The following is a 20,769-nucleotide window of genomic DNA, read 5'->3' on the forward strand; positions in this document are numbered from 1 at the left end:
GCATCTGATAAAACTTTATTTCTCTCAAAATCTCATGGGACTTTGGTTTAGACCTCAACTTCTTCTCTCCTTCTTTTATTTTTTCTAAAATTTTTTCCTTCTTCTCATTTTGTTGCTTCCTTTTAATAGAATTTTGTTGAATTAGGAAACCTCGCATCACGGCTTTGCTTGCGTCCCAGATTATTCTTTTTTCCACATCTGTTTTCCTGTTGATCTCAAAGTAATCTTTTAATGTTTTAAGGGCCTTCTTGTGGATCTCTTCATCCTTAAATAGGGTGTCATTCATTCTCCATCTAAAGGATCCAGTTGTTGTTAGTTTCATCTCCATCTTCACCGCATTATGGTCGGAGCACGTTTTTGGACATATTTCTACTTTTTTTGTTCTTGGCGCCAGACTACTAGAAATCCAGATTTGGTCTATTCTTGTCCATGTCATTTTTGCTTCAGAGAAGAAGGTTCCCTCTCTCTCTAGAGGATTCTTTATTCTCCAAAGAGACTCTTAATCTCAGGGCTGTGAATTTGAGCCCCACATTGGGTGAAAGATTCCTGGATTATAGGGGGTTGGACTCGATGATCCTTGTGGTCCTTCCAACTCTATGATTCTGTAATCTCTGTTGCAGCCCTTCAATTATTTGAAGATGTCTATCATGTCACTTTTTAATTGCTTTTTCTCCAGGCTAAATATCCCAATCTCCTTCAAACTTTCCTCAAGGGACTTTGGCGCTAAAACATTTAACAACAGTACAGAATAAATTGTGGCTTTCCAGTTGTAGTTTTTAATCTCTGGTTATTCCAGTCTCCATCTCTGATCATCTCTTTTGTCACTTGCTACACATAAAATATTTTGCTCATCTCCCAGAGACTACAAAACCCTCCAGGCTGTCAAGATAGCTGCAGAACTTGTGTATATTTTATAGAATTCATAATCAAAAGGCTGTCTATGGTGTTGCCAAAACCAACAGAAAGTCTGATAAGGCTTTCTACTGTCTAAGATACAATTATTTTACAAGATGAATTATTTTTATTACATAGTTATCACAGCCACTTTTTGTTATCAGACAGTTTGTTGTGACAAAAGAATTGAACGGATCTTTCTACGGTTCAGTGTTGTGAAGTGCTCAAAGCGCTATCTCACAGGAAACTGGCTGTACATTGCAAATCCATGAAAAAAAATAACCCATCATATCCTATTTAAAGATGTTTATGCACAATCAATTAGTAGCACCGACCCTGAAAAAATGACTCAAACATCGTTAGTCATACAGCTGACAAAAACGGGTAAAAGCATCTCCTTATATGTCCATATAGCTTTTTCTTACTTCGAAGTTTTGCACAAGAAATTACTAGGACTCTCTTCAAATGTCTAGGATCACCCTGGCGGGGGGCATCTTGGTTACTAACTCAACATTCCCAGTGAATTTCCCATTGGACTCTTATCAATACGTCAGCAGTATTGTTTTTGTTTGGCACTATAAATAATATACCAAGATGATAGTGACTTGAGATCAGATGACACCCCCACCGTCCACCCCAACATCATCACCACTATCATTTGTAACAAGCAGCCATGGGGAGGGGCAGATGACAAAATCAGAAACTGGAACTGAAATCCCCAGTGTTCACTTATTTGTCCCATTTCCAGAACAGAACTAAATCTAGTGAACATGAATAGATACTGTGGTCCCAATCCAAATCTAACAAAAACGTTGTGAGACAGGAGACCCAAAACCAGGTCTCCATTATCCGCACCTTTCGCCCTGCATCTTTCTTAAAAAGAAGATTTAAATCAATTTGTCACTTCTTAGAAGGTAGAGAGCAGTACAAGAAGCAGAAGGTAGCTCAGTAACAGAAAAAAAACGTTGAACACACCAGGTTTCACAAGTCTTAACAAGGCTCCCTTAAAACCCTGCAGATGTTTCCCCTAAGGAGGAAGACCAATTTCCCATTGATTTTCAGTGAAACTTTAGCTAAAGGAATCTCAGTAAGCCGAAAAGAACTTCTGTTTGAAACCCTTTGGAAAACTGTTGGTAGCAGTGGGCTAGAAGGATTAGAATCATGATTCAGTAGAAAGTAGCTCTTTCTCCATTGATCCATTCATTCATTCATCTTTTGATCCATCCATTCCTTTATTATGAGTGTTTTTTTATCATTTGATGCTTACCTCCTGTTAGCATAAGGGCACATTTGCACATGCAGTTGTCATTGTCAGCATCTTTGGTACTGAAGTCAGCTCCATGCAGTATCAAGCTGCTCTGTTTTCCTGCTGTTCCTGAATGACCCTTTAGATACAGCCTACAAAGAGACAGGAGAGGTTCTTCATGTTATCCAATACATCCACACAACGAACCACACTTGATTTGGAATTCTATGGTGGTGACAAGTCAGGAAGATTCCCAAAATCCTGAAAATGCTGTGGGTCAGTGAAATCATATTTCAGCCATATCATTATGACTTAACTAATTTGTGATTTCCCCCACTGTGTACAACAGACTTAGAATGGCTCACACATCAGAGAACCATTTCAGTTTAAAGAGTTGTAAATTTAAACAGGGAAAACATGGAGAAAAACAGGACTCCGTGTCGCCATCTGGTGGCACAATGTTATATCACACATACAACACATATAAATGACTTTTTCTTTACCAGTCTCGCTGAGTCCTAGAACTCATGGACATACAATGAAGGTGAAGGTCGGAAGATTCAGGAGAGACCAAAGAAAGGAATTTTACACACAGTGTGCAGTTAGACTATGGAATTGGTTCCCACAGAAAGTAGTGATGGCCACCAACTTAGGTGGTTTTAACAGAGGATTAAACAAGTCCCAGCAAAGGAAGAATGGATGCAAAAACTTATGGAATATGTGGAAATGGCAAAACTTACCGGAAGAATAAGAAACCGAGGTAACAATATTTTTATAAAAGAACGGAAAGGGTTTATTGAATATTTACAGATAAATTGTAAACAGATAAAAACACAGGCAGGGTTGTTGTAATAACCTGCAGCTACATAAGAGTATATATTTAAAGAAGATAAATAAATGAGTAAATTATGTTAATCTGGATATGCAGAAGATATTTAAAATAAAGTTAAGGGAACCTGCAGAAAGAGGGGGAAGGAAGTCAAGTTTTAAAATGTTAGAATGATTGTAAGGTCAGTGAAATGTATATATCTGAAAAGTATAAATAAAATGTTTAAAACGTAAAAAAAAAAAAAAAAGATTCACAAGTTCATGGAGGATCAATGGCTGTGATCTGTGATGGCTTTGTTCTACCTGCCAGTGTGGTGTAGGGGTTAAGAGCGGTGGACTCGTAATCTGGGGAACCGGGTTCGCGTCTCCGCTCCTCCACACGCAGCTGCTGGGTGACCTTGGGCTAGTCACACTTTGAAGTCTCTCAGCCCCACTCACCTCACAGAGTGTTTGTTGTGGGGGAGGAAGGGAAAGGAGAATGTTAGCTGCTTTGAGACTCCTTAGGGTAGTGATAAAGCGGGATATCAAATCCAAACTCTTCTTCTTCTACCTGGATGGCTTTTATTGCGTTCTTGTACAATTGCACTGTCAGCTACACAATGCCCATTCCCAACTAAGAGAACGTTGCTACATAATCCCTTTACACACAGCCAGAATTGGATCGGTAAGGAGAGAATTAAGGGCACTACGTTGGAAAGAATGCAGCCAATCAAAATGGCAAGATAAATCCAATGTAGGGAAAGTTCCAAATGCAGGGCTAAGATAAAGTATCTTGGAAAAAGTCAGAGAAAGGCTGGGCATAAAAACAGTCACGCTTTATGAGGCACAGTTGAAATGCAGTGCCAATTAGATATTGTTTTCTAAAGCAATACACAGGCTACGTTTTGGAGCAATAAGTATTCCGCTGGTCCTTATGCTTTTTTTTGTTGTTGCTTGAATATAAACAAACTAAATTGAGATTAAAGCTTTCTAGATTTACTGAACTTGGACTCTTATGGCTTATTTTGGTAAATGATCTTACCTTTTTTTTTCCCCTAGAGGAAAATGAACTCCTTCGGAATAGTGCTGATAGAAAAACGACTCCGGAACATGGTATCTACAAGCTTATTTTAAACTGTCACAGATTGTCAGTACATCAACCCCCTGCCAAGCTCACAGAAGCAAATGTCAGCAGAAATAGTGGAACCTGGCTTTTTGACACCATTTAAAGAACTCTGGCTAAATCCCATCATGAAGTCAATAGCCGAAAGTGCTAAAAAAAGAGCCAGGGGTTTCTTAATCTGGATGTATAGAAACTCCATGAGAATTTTTGCTCGACTTAAATGCAAACTGGTCATGGCATAATCTGCACATGAACAAATAATCTTGTCATGTTTATAGCATTGAAATGTGGTTTCTTTGTAGGTCATTGCTGCTGTTTTGCTATGATGTCATTATGAAAGTGTTTTCGAACTGTTTGTTTGAATGCAGCCTTGTTTTCTTTGTTGTAAACTGCTTTCAGCATAATTTTATTTTGTGGGAAATCGGCATACAAAGAGCATGAATGGAATTGAATGAATGAACACAGAAGGTCCCATATTCACTACCCATGTATTGAATGGACCTGGGAGACCAGAGTTTGAATCCCCACTCGGCCATGTGTTGGGGCATGTGCAGAGTGCCCATTCAACACACCAGCAGATTGTGTAAATGGAAAAAACCCAGGATGTGGTTGTCAAAGAAAAACCCCAGACAGTTTGGGTAGGGTCAGTTCCTTCACTGACAGGCAGTCCAAAATATAATGCTGTTCCTCAGCTTAGCAGTAATATACTGTACAACTGTAGTATAAAGTAACCCTACTTCAGTCTGTCCCAACAGACTGAGGTAGCTTATGGCAAAATTAATAAAATGTGTTTCCATCAAAATGTCCTCCTTGTGGCGTTCCAACACAGAATTGGTTCTAGCCAAGGGGTGGGGATCCAGTGGAACGTGCTACAAACACAAGGGTATTTATACTTTAGATTGTGCTGAGTCACTCACAAGTTTGCTGACTCACACTTAACCAGCTGCAGGTAAAGGACAATCACACCTAAAGTAACCCTTTCTTGTCCCTTTTCTCTGCATGCATAAACTCTTATACACACAGAGTGTCTTTCATAGTTTTTATAGGAGGGGAAAGGGGACTAATTAAAGGGTCAAACAACACCATTAAGTTCACTGGGTGACTTTGGGCCAGTCATTGCTTCTCAACTTAACATTTATCACTGGTTTGCCAGTGCCCTGCCATTTTAGATTAGCAGTATGTGCTACTTCAGTATCAGCACAGAGAAAGACTTTGCAATTGGGATAGTGATGGGTCAAGACTGATTGGTAAGGAAGCTTCTAAAAATCCCCCCAACTGAACTTTGAATTAATTAATAATGTTGAATATTAATAATGTTGAATATTGTAGACCAGGCTTAGACTCCCTACCATATGTCTTGGATAACAACACCCATCATCCCTGAGCATTGGCTATGCTGGCTGGTGCTGATGGGAGTTGTAGTTCAGGCCGAGGGAGCTGGCATTTGTCTGCGGACAGCTTTCCAGGTCATGTAGCCATCATGACTAAACTGATTCTGGTGCAACGGGACACCGTGGCGGAAACCAGAGCACACGGAAACACTGTTTACCTTCCCGCCACAGCAGTACCTATTTATCTATTTGCGCTGGTGGGCTTTCGAACTGCTAGGTTGGCAGAAGCTGGGACAGAGCAACGGGAGCTCACTCCATCGTGGGGATTCGAATTGCCGACCTTCCAATTGGCAAGCCCAAGAGGCTCAGTGGTTTAGACCACAGCGCCACCCACTGTGGGAATGAGAACCACCTTATTCCCCCATAATGTTAGATGAGTCATTCATTGGGGTATCTGGTGATAAAATTATCTGTTGATAAAATTCATATAATATTTTTTGCATGTAGGGGAAAGTTAACTATACAGTGGTACCTCGGGTTAAGAACTTAATTCATTCCAGAGGCCTGTTCTTAACCTGAAATGGTTCTTAACCTGAAACGTGCTTTTTGCTAATGGGGCTTCCTGCTGCTGCTGTGCCGCTGGTTTGCGATTTCTGTTCTTATCCTGGGGCAAAGTTCTTAACCTGGAGCAACCACTTCCTGGTTAGAGGAGTTTGTAACCCAAAGTGTCTTTAACCCAAAGCATCTGTAACCTGATGTATCACTGTAAAGGAGAAAAAAACCCTGATTACCGAAAGAGGAGAATGGACTAAATTCTTTCCTTGTTCTCTCCCACAGCTGTCTATATTTATGACATTCTTCCAGTCTAATAGCATAATTGTGTTTTACCAGAAGTTCTCTTCGAGCCTTTGCAATTTTGAGTTTTGATTTCTCTAGTGTTAATGGCTTAACATATCTTTCACATCATGCTACAGAGATGGTTTCCAGTACAGATGGAAGGGAGATTGTGGTTGATAGGAGACTGTGCAGTGAGACACCGCTAAATGAGTATCTGTAACAGAACACACATGCAACTGGATTCTAAGTGAGAAACAGAAAGAGAGGGCAATTCACATGTGGAGAAAACATTGCCACAGTCGGGACTTTTTAGTTTAGGCAAAAGGTGAGTAAGGGGATTGTTATGTACTGAGTTGAATAGGATCCAAAATGCAGTAGTCTGATTGGTCCTAGAACAATAGGATCCAGAATGCAGCAGTCTGACTGGTCCACAGGAGCCACCCAATCCAGTTCCAGGTGGAAGTGAATCTGCAACCTGATTGGCCTACAGGTAAATCCCAGAATTAGCCAATCACGTGAGGCTCATTGTGTAAATAATGTATATAAAGCAGACATCCTGGGGGAACTTCCATTCCTCCTTAACACTATGAGCTGAATAAAGAACATGAAATCCACTCTCGACTCAGAGATGATTATGCAAGGTACGGAGAAAGTGGACTCATTGACATCAAATACAGATGAATACTGGAAGATTCACCAAGAGTACTAAGGCTCCAATTCTATAGGCAGGTGAGCACCAAAGGTGGACAAACTGCCTTGTCAAATGCCAGCAGAGTAACAGTGGAAGGAGCCTGCAATTTGTCTCTGTGCCCTCTTTAGGAATTTCCCTCCCATTTGGAACAATGTGAATGTAATTTGCTGTGCCAGCTGTGAGGGTGGACTTTCCTCCCTGGAGGAGGGGAAATGGCATGGATCCTTCCTCTGATCATCCCCAGCATGCTCTGCTTCAGCATCCTTTTTGCCTCCACCAATATCTACTGACTGTTGGTGAAGACTGGACCAAGATGGTGAGGTCCCCTTCTCTGAGAAAGGAAATCTCTCTCCAGCTTCATACACAGAGATCTGCTTTATCCTATAGTCTCTGCAATGCCCCCTTCCTCTTAGACCCTAGGATTGCAGGCCCCAGAACTGATCACATTTACACATTTACAACAGATTCAGAATCCAGCAGATAAAATCTGGAGCTATATTCAAATATGTTTACTCAGAAGCAAACAAACTCTTTGCCTGGAACTGGACCTTTTAATGAGGTATTTAGGAAAACTTCCTTTATTTCTAAGGGTTGTATTTCCAAATGAGTTACCCAAAGGGGTTGACTAATTCCCCTGGGACGAAATCTAGACATCTATCTGTTCTGATTGGCTTGGGTCTTCCAAGGAGGCCTCAAAAGGCAACAACTGGTCCAGATTATGCTTGAGTAATGTCCTAATTCTGATTTATTGCTTTAACTACTAAACACTTTTTATCTAGAGGTAAAAGGAGAGAGAGAGAGAGAATGAGCCTCATCTGAAAATATGCCAGGCGTTGATTCAACTTTATTGCAAAATCAAGTGCCAATAATTGTATATTTTCAATTCATCTGAAGCCAAAAATATTTTTTCCTTGCAAAGAAGTCGATATTTTTTGTATCACACACATGAAATCAGGGATGTACTCCTACTTTGGCAAGGGAACATTCACTTAAGGCAAGACAGTGATTACGGGGAAGTTCCCAAGTATTTGAAAATGCATAATAGGATACAGTAATTGTCATAGTTACAAGAAAAATGCTTATTTTCTATGCCACAAATTATTTGATTTCCTTCTGTATTCACTAATAGCAGAAGGAATGTGCTTGTTATGCTCAGAGGCAGTGACTGAAGCTGCCTTGACCTAACCTGGTTAATGATGCAGATATATTTGCTGGAATTGCAGGCCTGGACTATGCATGTTATGTACTGAAGTTCTCACCCTGGGCCAGCAGGGGGATACTGTAGATAGTTATGCAAATAAGGGATCGAAAGTGACATTCAGTGATTGGATAGTTTTAGAAAGTTGTTACAGTAACGTTGTACTGGAGCTCTATACAAGCAGGCTGACTGAACCCTTCAGTTCAGTTCTGTCCTGGCTTGTGAATAAACAAAAGCTGTTTGAAGAATCGCTGTGTCGTCTGATATGTTCACCCACAACCTAACACTGCACATAGCAGAAACCCTGGAGAGTTGAATTGTATATTGATTTCTCCTTTACGCCTTATTCTGGGAAGGCCATGGAGGTCCCAAACCAGTGTCTGGATGTAGCAAAGGATTGGATGTGGGCAAACAAATTGACACTTAATTCAGACAGGATAGTTGTGCTCAGGGTAAGGATCCGAAACATGAATTTCAAAGGATACAGTAGTTGTGTTTCAGTTCACTAGCTTCAGGAAATGTGATTAAGTAGGTTTGCATTAAAGATGAAATGAGCCTAATATCTTCCCCATCCCTTATTATATGGAAAACAAGAGGTTGCCACACTAGTGCTTGCCTTGTAATGCTAATGTGAAGGCAAGGGGGGTTGTGTAGAACACATGAGTTGGTCGGAGATACAGAAATGCCTAAGGAATGTGTGTAGTTTGAAACATACACCAAGCACAGACATGATGCCCAAACAATGAGGTTTGGCTGTCATGTTTTATACCTGTATATTCTGATTCTCCCACTGACTCCCTGGTTTGAACAAACCATAGATTGCTGTGTTTTTCTACGCATGGAACCTATGGTTTATTAAAACCATTGTTTGTCTCCAAATCAGAAATGGAAAGCACAGTGTGATCTCGGGTTCCGTTTCTGGCTTGTGGATTAGCTATGGGTTACTCATACTGGGAAACGAGTGAGGGAATCAGATTATGCAAGTGGCTGCAAAGCTGCCTTTAACAGCCCAACTTATAGTGATGTCACAACTGGGTTATAGGGTGTTCATATAAACACAGTTTTTCATTCTATAACTCTGGGCATGAAAGTTCTTTAACAAACAGCTAATTTCTAAGTGTAGGTAATCAGTGCAGAAAAATCAAGAACTGGAAAGGGTATTCCTGGAAATGTTTACAGAAATTTGAAATAAATAAATGTTGCCTTGGAATCCTTGATTTGCTTTCTAAGGTTCTAAGGACATAATGTGGGTTTCAAGAAGTGCCAAGATGAATGATGTGCCACTAAGACCCCAGTTTGAAAAACACAAACAGCCTGTTAAACATATTTCTACTCCCATGGCGTCATTTGTGGCTTCTAGAGTCAGATATGAGTGAAAGGTTCACTCATTGTCATCTATTTATACTTTAAGTTGTTAGCTGGTGCCATACTGACCAGGCCAGGAGGGTTCAGACTGAACCCTGAACCCTGAACACTTTTTTTCTTCTTTTAAAAATCAGAGTCATGGCCTTATAAAAAAAATCTGCAGTTCAGAATTATGACCCCGTCTCTTTAAATAGAATCAGGAATTAGGTACATGGGGCTTGTTATTACTGCTAAACAGACTAATAAAGACTACTCAATAATGAGTTTGCTTTATGCATGGTTCGGTTTGCAGCAGATTGTCAGGGAGATTTAATGCAATCAGGTATTTGGCAGGTCTTAGTTTTCCATACTGATAAAAGTCTCATATAATTGCTTGTTTGTGGAATCTCCTGCCTCATCATGTTCGGGGATGGCCTGCTTTAAGATTAAGAAGCATGAGAAAGGAGAGCAGGAGTCTTGAACTAGAGCAGCGGTTCTCAACCTGTGGGTCCTCAGATGTTGTTGGACTACAACTCCCATCACCCCTGAGCTCTGGCCTTGCTAGCTAGGGGTGATGGGAGTTGTAGTTCAACAACAGCTGGGGACCCACAGGTTGAGAACGGCTGAACTAGAGCATCAACAGGACATGATCATCTGTTGAGTTGTGGTAGATCAGTGATAGGACATCTACAGCAAGCAATGCACCAAACTTCTGAATTGGCCCTTCCCGGCACTCTCTCTAGGCCACACCCCTTCTCCCAGGCTCTCCCCCCCACACCTTGAGGAGGATTTTCTGTGCAACTGAGGAGTGTGGGGTGGAGGCAGACAGATCATGGGGAGGCAAGCTTTAGCCAAGAAACAAAACAAAAAACAAACAAAAATCTGTAATTTTTTTTGAAGCATTTGGCTCACACCTACTGCAAATGCCTAGTGATAATTGATGACAGCTTTCATTTTTTTTCTCTTTTTAAAAAACACTGGGTGGGTGAAAGGTGGAAATTGATGGATGATGAATGAACGTGTCCTGTCTAGCTGTCAACATATTGCATGGACTGGGATTTGATTGGATTAAGCTACAACTGTGAGTTTACAAACCTTACGAGAACAATAGCGTCAGCTTTCAGTTAGCCAAACAACGCTTCTCTTAACGTTTGCTAATGCTCAGAGATAGCTCACACAGTGCCACTTCGGACTTTGGTCACTCAACTGATAAAGCACTTTGGCGTTGTTCCAAAATGGGTCTCTTGCTAATGGGCACTAGATTAAATCACTACACGTTTTGGTATATTTCAAGTCATTCCCGAGAAGTCATGGTGGCCTGTTGAATGCAGGGATAAATCTCCATGTTGAGAACATTTGCAAAATATGTACAGAAAGCACATCAGCTAAAATCTTATTATGTGTTGCGTTCTACAGCGTTGTGTTCTACAGTCATATGGCTTGAACGAGCTCATTTGGGTTAGGATTGATTTGATGGGAACTTGGAGATTCTGTAACCAGAGAAGGAGAAATTTGGGTGTTCCAACCCACCTAGGCTGTTCTGGAGTCCATCCTTCCCATTGTGATATCATAATATTATGTACTTCCCTACCTCTGTTACCATTATTGGCTGTTGATGCTGCTGGAGGCAGGGGAAAGCACAACACGACAATCTCATGGCATGGGTGAAATGTCCCCCACATTATATTTGAGAGTGGAGAATGTAATGGCAGGATGCTATCCCCATGTTCAGTGCAACACGTTGTTTGGCTGTTTCATTAATTCCCATCGCACTACTTCTTGCCATTGCCCCCCCTCCATATTTTCTCCCAGACACATTATTTAGTAAATTCCCATCTGAAATTTGCTTGCAAAATCAGAGAGAAGTTTATGTTCTGGTGTATACTATTTAAATCAAATACATCTGATGAATGTGAATGCTAATGTGAAAATTTGTTTCAGCCAAATATTCTAATTTGAAACAAACACACATGAAAGCTCATAAAGTATATGCAAGGCGTGCCAGAAACAAATGTGCATTCCCCATGATTACAAAGTCTTCTGTTTAACTCTCTTTATTTCCTCATATAGATATAGAAAGAGATTAATTTGGCCCCTGGAATGTAAATATGAATATTTTGCCATTATTTAAAATGTGTATCTAAACGGCCCTTACTTGAAGAGAGTTACCCTGTGGTCTAAAAGGATACTTGGAGATAACCCGTTTAATCATTTCTGCATGCAAATACTGCCAGAAAGTAATATTAGAGAACATATAAATCAGATGAGATGCGTTCAGATTCAGGAATTAGGTCATCATTCAGCATTGATTAGTAAATGCCACTTATTATCAGCCAATACTCTAACCTCCTTCGCACTTTTTTTATACCCATCTGGGATATATTTTATCCTGCCTTCTCAGAATATATATATATCAGCTGTATGGTTCTGAAAAGAGAGGGTATTTTTTTAATGTACATGTGTTCAGCATTACTGCTTTCAAATCAGAGATCCTTTAGGCTAATAAAAAGTAGTAGAAAGAAGGAAATACAAACAGTTAGGAGAATAAGCAGAACATGTCTGAAGTCACCAGTTGGGAATGATCCAGGCTGAATCAAAACTTTCTATAGTGTTTTGTAGAGCTGCATGAAAAATGATTTTCCATATTTTCTCAGGCGTAATATATCACTCCATAGCCTCTGAATCCTTACATCAGTGATTGCAAGGAAATGTTGGAGCAGCGTTATTTGTCCTTTGATAAGGCATTAGTGTGCTGAATGCAAACAAAGCACTTCTTCCACCTCCCAAGGCTTCCCCCCTTCACATTGTTTTCTGTTTTCTATTTTAGGTTTCCTTGAACTAATGCCCAGGCCAACTTGGAAACCAGTTTCTTTGCTGGTTCTTATTATTGCTGATGGAAATGGTAGTCTTTGGAAGTTAAAAATGCAGTGCATCCTTCCTCCGTGTTTTCTTGCTAACAGGAAATATTGGATGCAGGATCATTGTTGCTGTTAATAGTTTCATCAGCAAGAAAGATCATTTGCTTGGCTGAAAGGAATCTGTTTCCTGTGGGGGATATTCAGAGTAGATGCAACCGGCAACTAGCAATGCGAAAAGAAAGCAACAGTGGATTTTTGCTCAGTAGGCACTTCTTGGGCTCGCTATGCACAATGCGAACCAATGAAAGTTGCGCCATCAAAGGCACAGACACGCTCTGCTCTGTGGTAGGTTGGCCAGCTGTTTGGCATCCAGCCTTAAGATTTAGCTCCCTCCTCAGTTCCACAGCCAACTTCTGTAGCCATCCTAGATTTGGCAAGGGAAGTGAGACTTTTTATTCACGAGGCTGTAACAAGTTCCTACACTAATGCCTTGATGATCAACATTCTTTGGTTAAAAAAAAACAACTGGGGGGGGGGAGGACATTGGCCAAGCTTAAATCTCACAAGATGAAGAGATTTGCATATTGGTAACACACCTCATTATTTTAGCAGCGATTTACACTGTTAGCTGTAAAGGACAAAGCTCTTGCTTTATGACTTATGCTACTTTGTAAAGTATCATGATGGCACAATATAAATAGACACATAGGATTAGTTCTAACTACTCTGACCAGCCTGCGTCTTCCCAGAATGTCAGATAATTTTCACCTGTGACCTGATCATTTTAACTCAAGGACCGGTGCTCCCCCCCCCCCCAAGAAAAACAGGTACCATAACTCAACATGTTACAATAAGTCACCAGGCGCCTCAGGGCAGCCCTGAACAGATACTGGTTTGACATTAGGGAAGGTCGGTGGTTCAAATTCCCATGATGATGTGAGCTCCCATTGCTCTGTCCCAGCTCCTACCAACCTAACAGTTCAAAAGCACGCCAGTGAAAATAGATAAATAGGTACCACTGTGACAGGAAGGTAAATGGCGTTTCTGTGCACTCTGGCTTCCATCACAGCATTCCGTTGTGCCAGAAGTGGTTTAGTCATGCTAGCCATGTCTGAAAGCAAGATGAGTGTCGCAACCCCTTAGTCACCTTTGACTGGATTTAACCATCCAGGGGTGCTTTACCTTTTACCTTTCCTTACTGGTTTGACAACAGCTGCGTTCACTGCCCACAGAGGTGCTAAAAACTACAATAAGCTGCCTCCCTAGCTGGTTTGGGGGTCCCCCCTGGTTCTGGTGTAGGCCAAATAAATGTGCCCCCACCTCCCTCGTTCTCTTAGATTCAGGCAGATGGCTAGGGCAGCTCGGAAGGGCCCTCGCGCAAATGCATACATGTGCAATGGTAGAAGCCTGACTGGAAACCTTAAAGCCCACTGCCACTACACAGGAGACAGATGGAAGAAAGAGAAAGATGAACTGCCCCCACCCCCGTGGCTAGGAGATAGGTGGAGTCATAGATCTAAAGAAAAGTGTAGACTCACACATGCTGGCCAGCTTGCATTTTGACTTGAAATGTTTGTTTGGGGATTCTCAGAAGTAAGTAAAGGCAGAAAGCAGGACAGGGGAGCACCAGCCCACAAACTAGTGCTGACCTTCAAAGCCCTAAACGGCCTCGGTCCAGTACACCTGAAGGAGTGTCTCCACCCCTGTGGTTCTGCCCGGACACTGAGGTCCAGCTCTGAGGGCCTTCTGGCGGTTCCCTTGCTGCAAGAAGCCAAGTTACAGGGGAACCAGGCAGAGGGCCTTCTCGGTAGTGGCACCTGCCCTGTGGAACGCCTTCCCACCAGATGTCAAAGAGAAAAACAACTACCAGACTTTTAGAAGACATCTGAAGGCAGCCCTGTTAAGGGAAGCTTTTAATGTTTAATAGATTATTGTATTTTAATATTATGTTGGAAGCCGCCCAGAGTGGCTGGGGAAACCCAGCCAGATGGACAGGGTATAAATAATAAATTATTATTATTATTATTATTAGTGCCAGAACTGTGCTCCAGCTCGGGGGAAAGCACTGCCAGGAACTGAGACTAAAATCTGAGCCTAAGGGTGCATTCAGACATTGCTCTACTTTTCCTGATTACAAAGCTAGCACTTCTATTCTGGATTTTAATGTTCCTTTCACACTGCATTACCTGTTGCCTTATGGTACTGTGGCTTTTGGACTGATGTGGAGGGAAGAACAGTGTGCCAGAACACTGGCCCATATTTCATCATGTGAAATTACAACTGAAAATTCCTGTGATTTTCCAGATTAGCAAGATAACAAACTAGATTATGCTACTTTTCCAGAAGTGGCTTTTACAGAGTGTGAGAGATCACAAAAAACATGGAAATTATCATATAAAGAAACATTAGAAAAATGGAACTTCTGAAAGTCCTTCTGAATGTAGCCTGACTTTGGCTAGATAAGGCTATATTCAGGTGCTGAGAGACAGGGTGCTTTGCCTTTATTTGTGTTAATGGAAAGTCATCCATAAGTTTTTGTGAGTTTACAGACTTTGAAATTGTACTAGACAAGCTGGGCAATAAGGAGACAAGCACCAGTATATCAAGTCCATGAGATTCCCCTATCACTGTTGGATCTTGGCTCCAACAGATAAGAAACTGAGCTTGGCTAGAGAAAGAACTGTGCAGCTTAAGCTCAGCTATTAGATCACTAGCTAGTCTCTTATTTCTACCTTGGGAAATGTTAATCTTTGGGGTTTTAACTGATGTAAGCAGAATTTTCTTGTATGGCTTAAAAAAACCCTACCACCATTATTCCCCCCCCCCCGTATTTTCAAAATATGCATAAAATTAAGTCAAAATTCGATAGTTTGGTGATTATAAACCAAATTGAACCTTGTTGCACTGCAGATGATGGAACTGGATGTGCAATAAGGTAATATCAGCTCTCAACTCTATTCTTCTCCTCCCAACTAGCTGTGGCAGCAGCTGCTACGCTAGAGGCAAGGACAGTTGTATCTCTTTCCAACACACCCTTCACCTCTTTTCCCTGGCACTGGGAACAATGTCATGACAGCAACCAGGTACAGGAAGCTCCCAGAAATGCAGGTCCCTGGGTAAATTACCTTTCCCAGTCTGTTAGCATCTGCATCCCTGCCATAATAATGATCTATACACCAGGGGGAGTGTATGTGTGTGGGGGAGAAAGAGACACCTCCTTCTTTCATTGCCTCCCTGCAAGTGCCAGAAAATCAGCTTCCAGATAGGTGAATGGTGGGAAGATTTGTGGTGTGGAGGAGTTCTTCTCTGGTTCAGATTACAATCCAAGCCAGAGAAAGACTCAGAACTTAAAAAATAAAATGAAAAAAATGAGGTGAGCATTATGAGTCCCAAGATTCATATTTTGAGCCAAGGAATTGACTCAGTGACATGATTTAGGGGCAACAATATATCCAGTGAATGCAAGAAAAGAAAAGAAAAGAAAAGAAAAGAAAAGAAAAGAAAAGAAAAGAAAAGAAAAGAAAAAGATTTTTAAAAAAGTCGCTATAATTCAGAGTGCTGATTCCAGCACTTAAATTCTCTTAGGCTACAATCGTATGCACACCTACTGTCAAGAGCAAGCCAGCAGTAAATCACACTGTGCAAGTTTGAGTTAACTCTTTATTAGCAAGAACACGATCTGCAAACCTACCTGGGGATAAACACCACTGAACATAATGAGACATACTTTGAAGTAAACATAGGTAGTTGTGGGAAATATCTCTAGAACGTTATATCAGCAGAATGGGGATGCCTTGTCAAACATGACGACTTTATATTTACATGTCCATAGTATATGGATATCTTATATGTCAACAAGTATAAGTTTGTACCTAGGCAGTCAGTGTAGACAATACAGAATAGTCTAATTCATGTAATCGAGCTTCATATATTTTCTCATATTCCATCTACTAAAAGCTACCTTCCAATTGTATATGTTTGGTTAGTGAGTTTCTAATTCATTGCATGCACACAGTGACAAAAACATCTGGACTCACCTGTAATTCTGCTTTTCATTTCCTATGTAAAATCTATCGTATTGTGAATATGCCCGGCTTCCTTCCCAATCCATTAGTTCTATTCTTAAAGAATAGTGTCTTTGACTAGTGGTTATTGCAAAGATAAACTCATTCCCCAGCCAATATTCTCCAGAAGGACTACCAAAGCCCTAGAAAAAAAGAGATAATATTCAATTTATTGGTCTTTGCTTACATTTCTTTAATACTTAAACTATAGCAACTGTCACTTGAAGGGAAACCAACTTTCATAGTTGTGATAAAACTTGACTAATACCCACAATATTATTGAAGTTGTCAGATGCAATTTGGAAATACGAGATCGTGTTTTCGTTGACAACTATTATTATTGCCGCTGTTTGTTGACTATGATGACATGAGATTGCTATGAAAGTTTCCTCATGTTTGAGGCATAGAGTTACTACTTATTTTTCCCAACTCCTTATTTATTAAAACATGGCAAGCTTTAGGTCGGATCAGATGTACTCTTTGCAAAAGAATTAAAATATATCAGGTTGGATCCAGACAAAGTTAGTCATAAGGTAGCCATGATACCCTAATTTTCCAATTGATTTTGATAGACCTTGTGTTTGCTTCTGCTGCAGAGAACATTTATACTCTACTTCATTAATTACTTTGTTATACTACTTTAGTAATTATTAATTATATTTCTGGGTTGTATCAATGTAGTGCTAGACAACCCGCTCTGTTAGCACAAAGATTTCTGCTTGTGCAATGGAACTTCCACTCTCTCCTTCTCCTGTACCCCCTAAATTTGCTCTGGAATTTTCCCCAACCCTCTGGATCAAATTTGAGAAGGATACAGGGCATTTGCAGCGGTAGGAGGAGTGGGAATCCCATAGCACAAGCATAAATCCTTGCACTCATGGAACGAGTGCACAGCATACCACCCTATGCACGTGGAATTTTATTAAAGAGTTGGTTTTATGGCTTTAATGCTATTAATTGTTCTAGGATTTTTAAATGAATTTATTTATTATAAAATTAAAGGAATAATAATACCAAACTTAGTTTGAATGCAACTCATGTTGTCTAGAAAACGCAAAAAAGGATGGTAAAAAATTCCCAGGAGAGAATGGGTGAGATGAACAGCATTAGCTGCTAAAATAAAGGTAAATTGACCCCTGATGGTTAGGTCCAGTCATGGACGACTCATCTCGCTTTACTGACTGAGGGAACCGGCATATAGCTTCTGGGTCATGTGGCCAGCATGACTTTCTGGTGAACCAGAGCAGCGCATGAAAATGCTGTTTACCTTCCCGCTGGAGTGGTAGCTATTTATCTACTTGCACTGCGTGCTTTCAAACTGCTAGGTTGGCAGGAGCAGGGACTGAGCAATGGGAGCTCACCCCGTTGCAGGGATTTGAACCGCCGACCTTCTGATCGGCAAGTCCTAGGCTCTTGTGGTTTAACCCACAGCGCCACCCGTGTCCCAGCTGCTAAAATAGCTGTCTACTAATAGATGATATTGAAAAGGAAAGACCTTTTGAAAAAAAGAAAGACGACGGCATGTGTTTCCAAACCGATAGGTTCTACACTTTTGTTGTGAGCCACATTAGGAACATCTATATAGAAAAGTGTCATAAAATAAAAACAGCACCACTACTACCAAAACACAATGGCAGGCCCAAAAGATTACCATATCTAGAAATGCCTGTCATAATTAAGCCACATATTTTTGCCCACTTGATAAGGCTCTTGAAATTACAACATAATGTTATTTTTATTCATAATTTTGGCCTGGTTGGGACATCCAGCAGCCCTCTACACTCACACACATGTGCATGCGTGCACACACAATCAAATTTGCGATATTTAAGCTCCTGCTGACCTTGAAATAAAATAAACAACCTGGCAAGCAAAGGTAACATTGATTTGGGACACAGCTAATTTCCCTTGTGGTATGTTTTAAAATGGCAGACTGTCATTTAAGTGGGATGCCTTTATCCCTTAGGACACCTGGAGTTTCCCATAGAGCCATTGCCATTGTCTGCCTGGTTGTGCAGCTGAACTGGCAAAGCAGCAAGCATTGGTGCTGAATGCACTGGAAGAAAAGACATGACCCTGGACAGCTCTGTTGGACGTCACTTTAGAGGGCTTTGTGCCCTAATGGTCTAAGGACATAATGCATCACTTGGCTCTCCTTATTGCAGAGGGGAGGATGTTTTCCTTGGGTCTGCCCAGCGTGCTAGGCATAAGAAGCCTACTTTCCTTTGTCCCATGGTTTCTTCCATTTCCCCCCTGTGATTTCCAGGCACAAGTCTGGGCAGTTTTTCTTTTGTCCTGTTTTTATTGTTGCCCGGGAAAACCCACCGTTTACTGCTGAATTGGAACAAATGTCAACCTGCAGAAAACCTGACTGACGTTTGTTCTGATTCAGCAGTAAACAGCAGGTTTTCCCGGGGGAAGTAAAAAGACAAACCTAAAACCTCTCAGACCCGTGCCTGGACATCACAGGGCAAATGTGATGAGCCCGCAGTTATAAAGACCACCATTTGTGTTGGTGCGAACTGATATGGCTACATTAAACCAGTCGTGTCCAATAACAATAGTCAATTGTTAAGATGTTACTTCAATGAGGTTCTGATCAGAGGGATATATAACAAAGGGAACTGGGGACAAATGGCATTTTATAATGTTTCAGCTACTTAGCAAGAACCACCAAAGGCCAATCTACATTTCCCTTTAATTATGCTGCAATTAGGGGAGCTGAAATAACAAAAAGGGTCAGGGAGGCTGTGTGAGTTTTGAAAGAGACTGCAAGGATCTTGCATGACTCTTAATAGAGCCACTCAGAATTTGCAGACTCGATGTTAACAAGGGGGCAGGGGGAAACCCCATGGATGGTGCAAAAGGGATTTATTACTTTTGGCAAATTTCATAAGGGTATCCTATTTGAATCGTGTTCCTTCAACATCATTAAACCATTTTCTCTCTTGCGTTGTTTATTTTGTCTGATAATGTTCATAGGAAGCTTTGGCGTTTTTTGTAGGCACTCCCCCCAAATTGAAACCAGACACAGACAGTATAGCCTCTTGTCAGATAGCCCACTGAAGAAAGCAGTTAATATGTCAGGTAAGCCCCCTCCCCCCAATCTCAGCAAGCATGCCTTTCCAGGGACTATAAAGAATAATCAGGGAGATTCTCAAGCTTTACATGGGAGCTTTGAACATTTCTGGCAATAATTTTATTACTGTGCACGATTTCTTTTTTTGATCCATACCCCACTTTTTAGATATTTCTCATAAGGCAGTAACAAAAAACCACACACACCATAAACAATATGTATAACGTTTCGTGAGGGGGAATCAACAACAAAGTCAAAATTGTAAGAATAGCAATCAAAGCTAGCAACCATTGATAACCTCATACCCTGTGAATTTGTCCAGTGCCCTTTTAAAGTCATTCAGGTTGTGGACATCTGTCATAATACCCCCATCCACACTTTGGTTAAGCAGAGGAAGGGAGATCAGGCCAACCAGAGTGTTCCTCTCTGTTTGCCGTCCCTTATGATTAATGTTTCATTACCACAAGGTCAAAATCTTCATTTCACCAAAAAGCCACAAACTCCCCCAAGAACACCTCTACCGTGGGGTTTGGTTGTTAAGGGTGGGTGGTTAAAATAATAGAGACCACAAAGTTTCATGAGCCAAGATTAAAATTTAACGAAAAGGATAAATAGAAAGGTTGTTCTTAGGATAAAATGTTTTAACATATGAATAGTTACATGCACACAATCAGTGGTAGACCTATATTTTGGGGGCCTGAAGCTTGAACGGTCATGGGGGCCCCTTTGTAACCAGCAAAGAGGTTTGGGTAACCACTGTTATCTTCTTCAATGGGGTTGTTCCGTGACAGATTACCAAACCTTTACAACACCTGTGCTACTGACTCTCAAACTTTGATTAACACAAAATTGATCCATTTGAGTTGTGCGACTCATATCACGTCTACTAGACCCATTTTTTTTTTTTTAAAAAAATGCAATGTAGACTAAAGCCACTCCTGCATTTAGTTTCTTAGTAGATACAATCAATCCCACAAGAGGTGCAAAGTATAGAAAACAAAAGCAGGTTGAACTCATCCCAACAGCTGAGAGTTAAGGCCTTAAAGATAAAAGTCCTAGAAACCTTATTGGCAGTTTGCAGCTCCCTCTGGCTTGTCATCTTCCAAAACCTACATGATTTATTGTTCTAGAGATTCGTGCCAGTCTGACAATCATTGCAAGTAGCTGGCTAAATATACCTTTGCATATCCCAAACTACAAACAGACACAAACATCAAAGAAGTGCACTTTTGTCTGAATCCTGTTTGTAGACTGGCCCACCCAGAATCCACACCTTATCTCATTATTTCCTAAAACC

General features: G+C 40.9%; 1 protein-coding gene across 1 annotated transcript in view; it reads right to left on the reverse strand.

The window, feature by feature from the left end:
* ANGPT1 (angiopoietin 1) overlaps positions 1-20,769 on the reverse strand; it is a 148,943-nt gene that overhangs the window by 14,813 nt on the left and 113,361 nt on the right. The window contains exons 7-8 of the mRNA XM_079984393.1: positions 16,367-16,536; positions 2,162-2,292 (exon numbers count right to left, since the gene is read on the reverse strand). Coding sequence (XP_079840519.1) covers positions 2,162-2,292; positions 16,367-16,536 — 301 coding nt within the window. The remainder of the gene's footprint in view (positions 1-2,161; positions 2,293-16,366; positions 16,537-20,769) is intronic.

The sequence above is a fragment of the Podarcis cretensis genome (assembly GCF_951804945.1).
Source record: "Podarcis cretensis genome assembly, chromosome: 7".
NCBI lineage: Eukaryota > Metazoa > Chordata > Lepidosauria > Squamata > Lacertidae > Podarcis > Podarcis cretensis.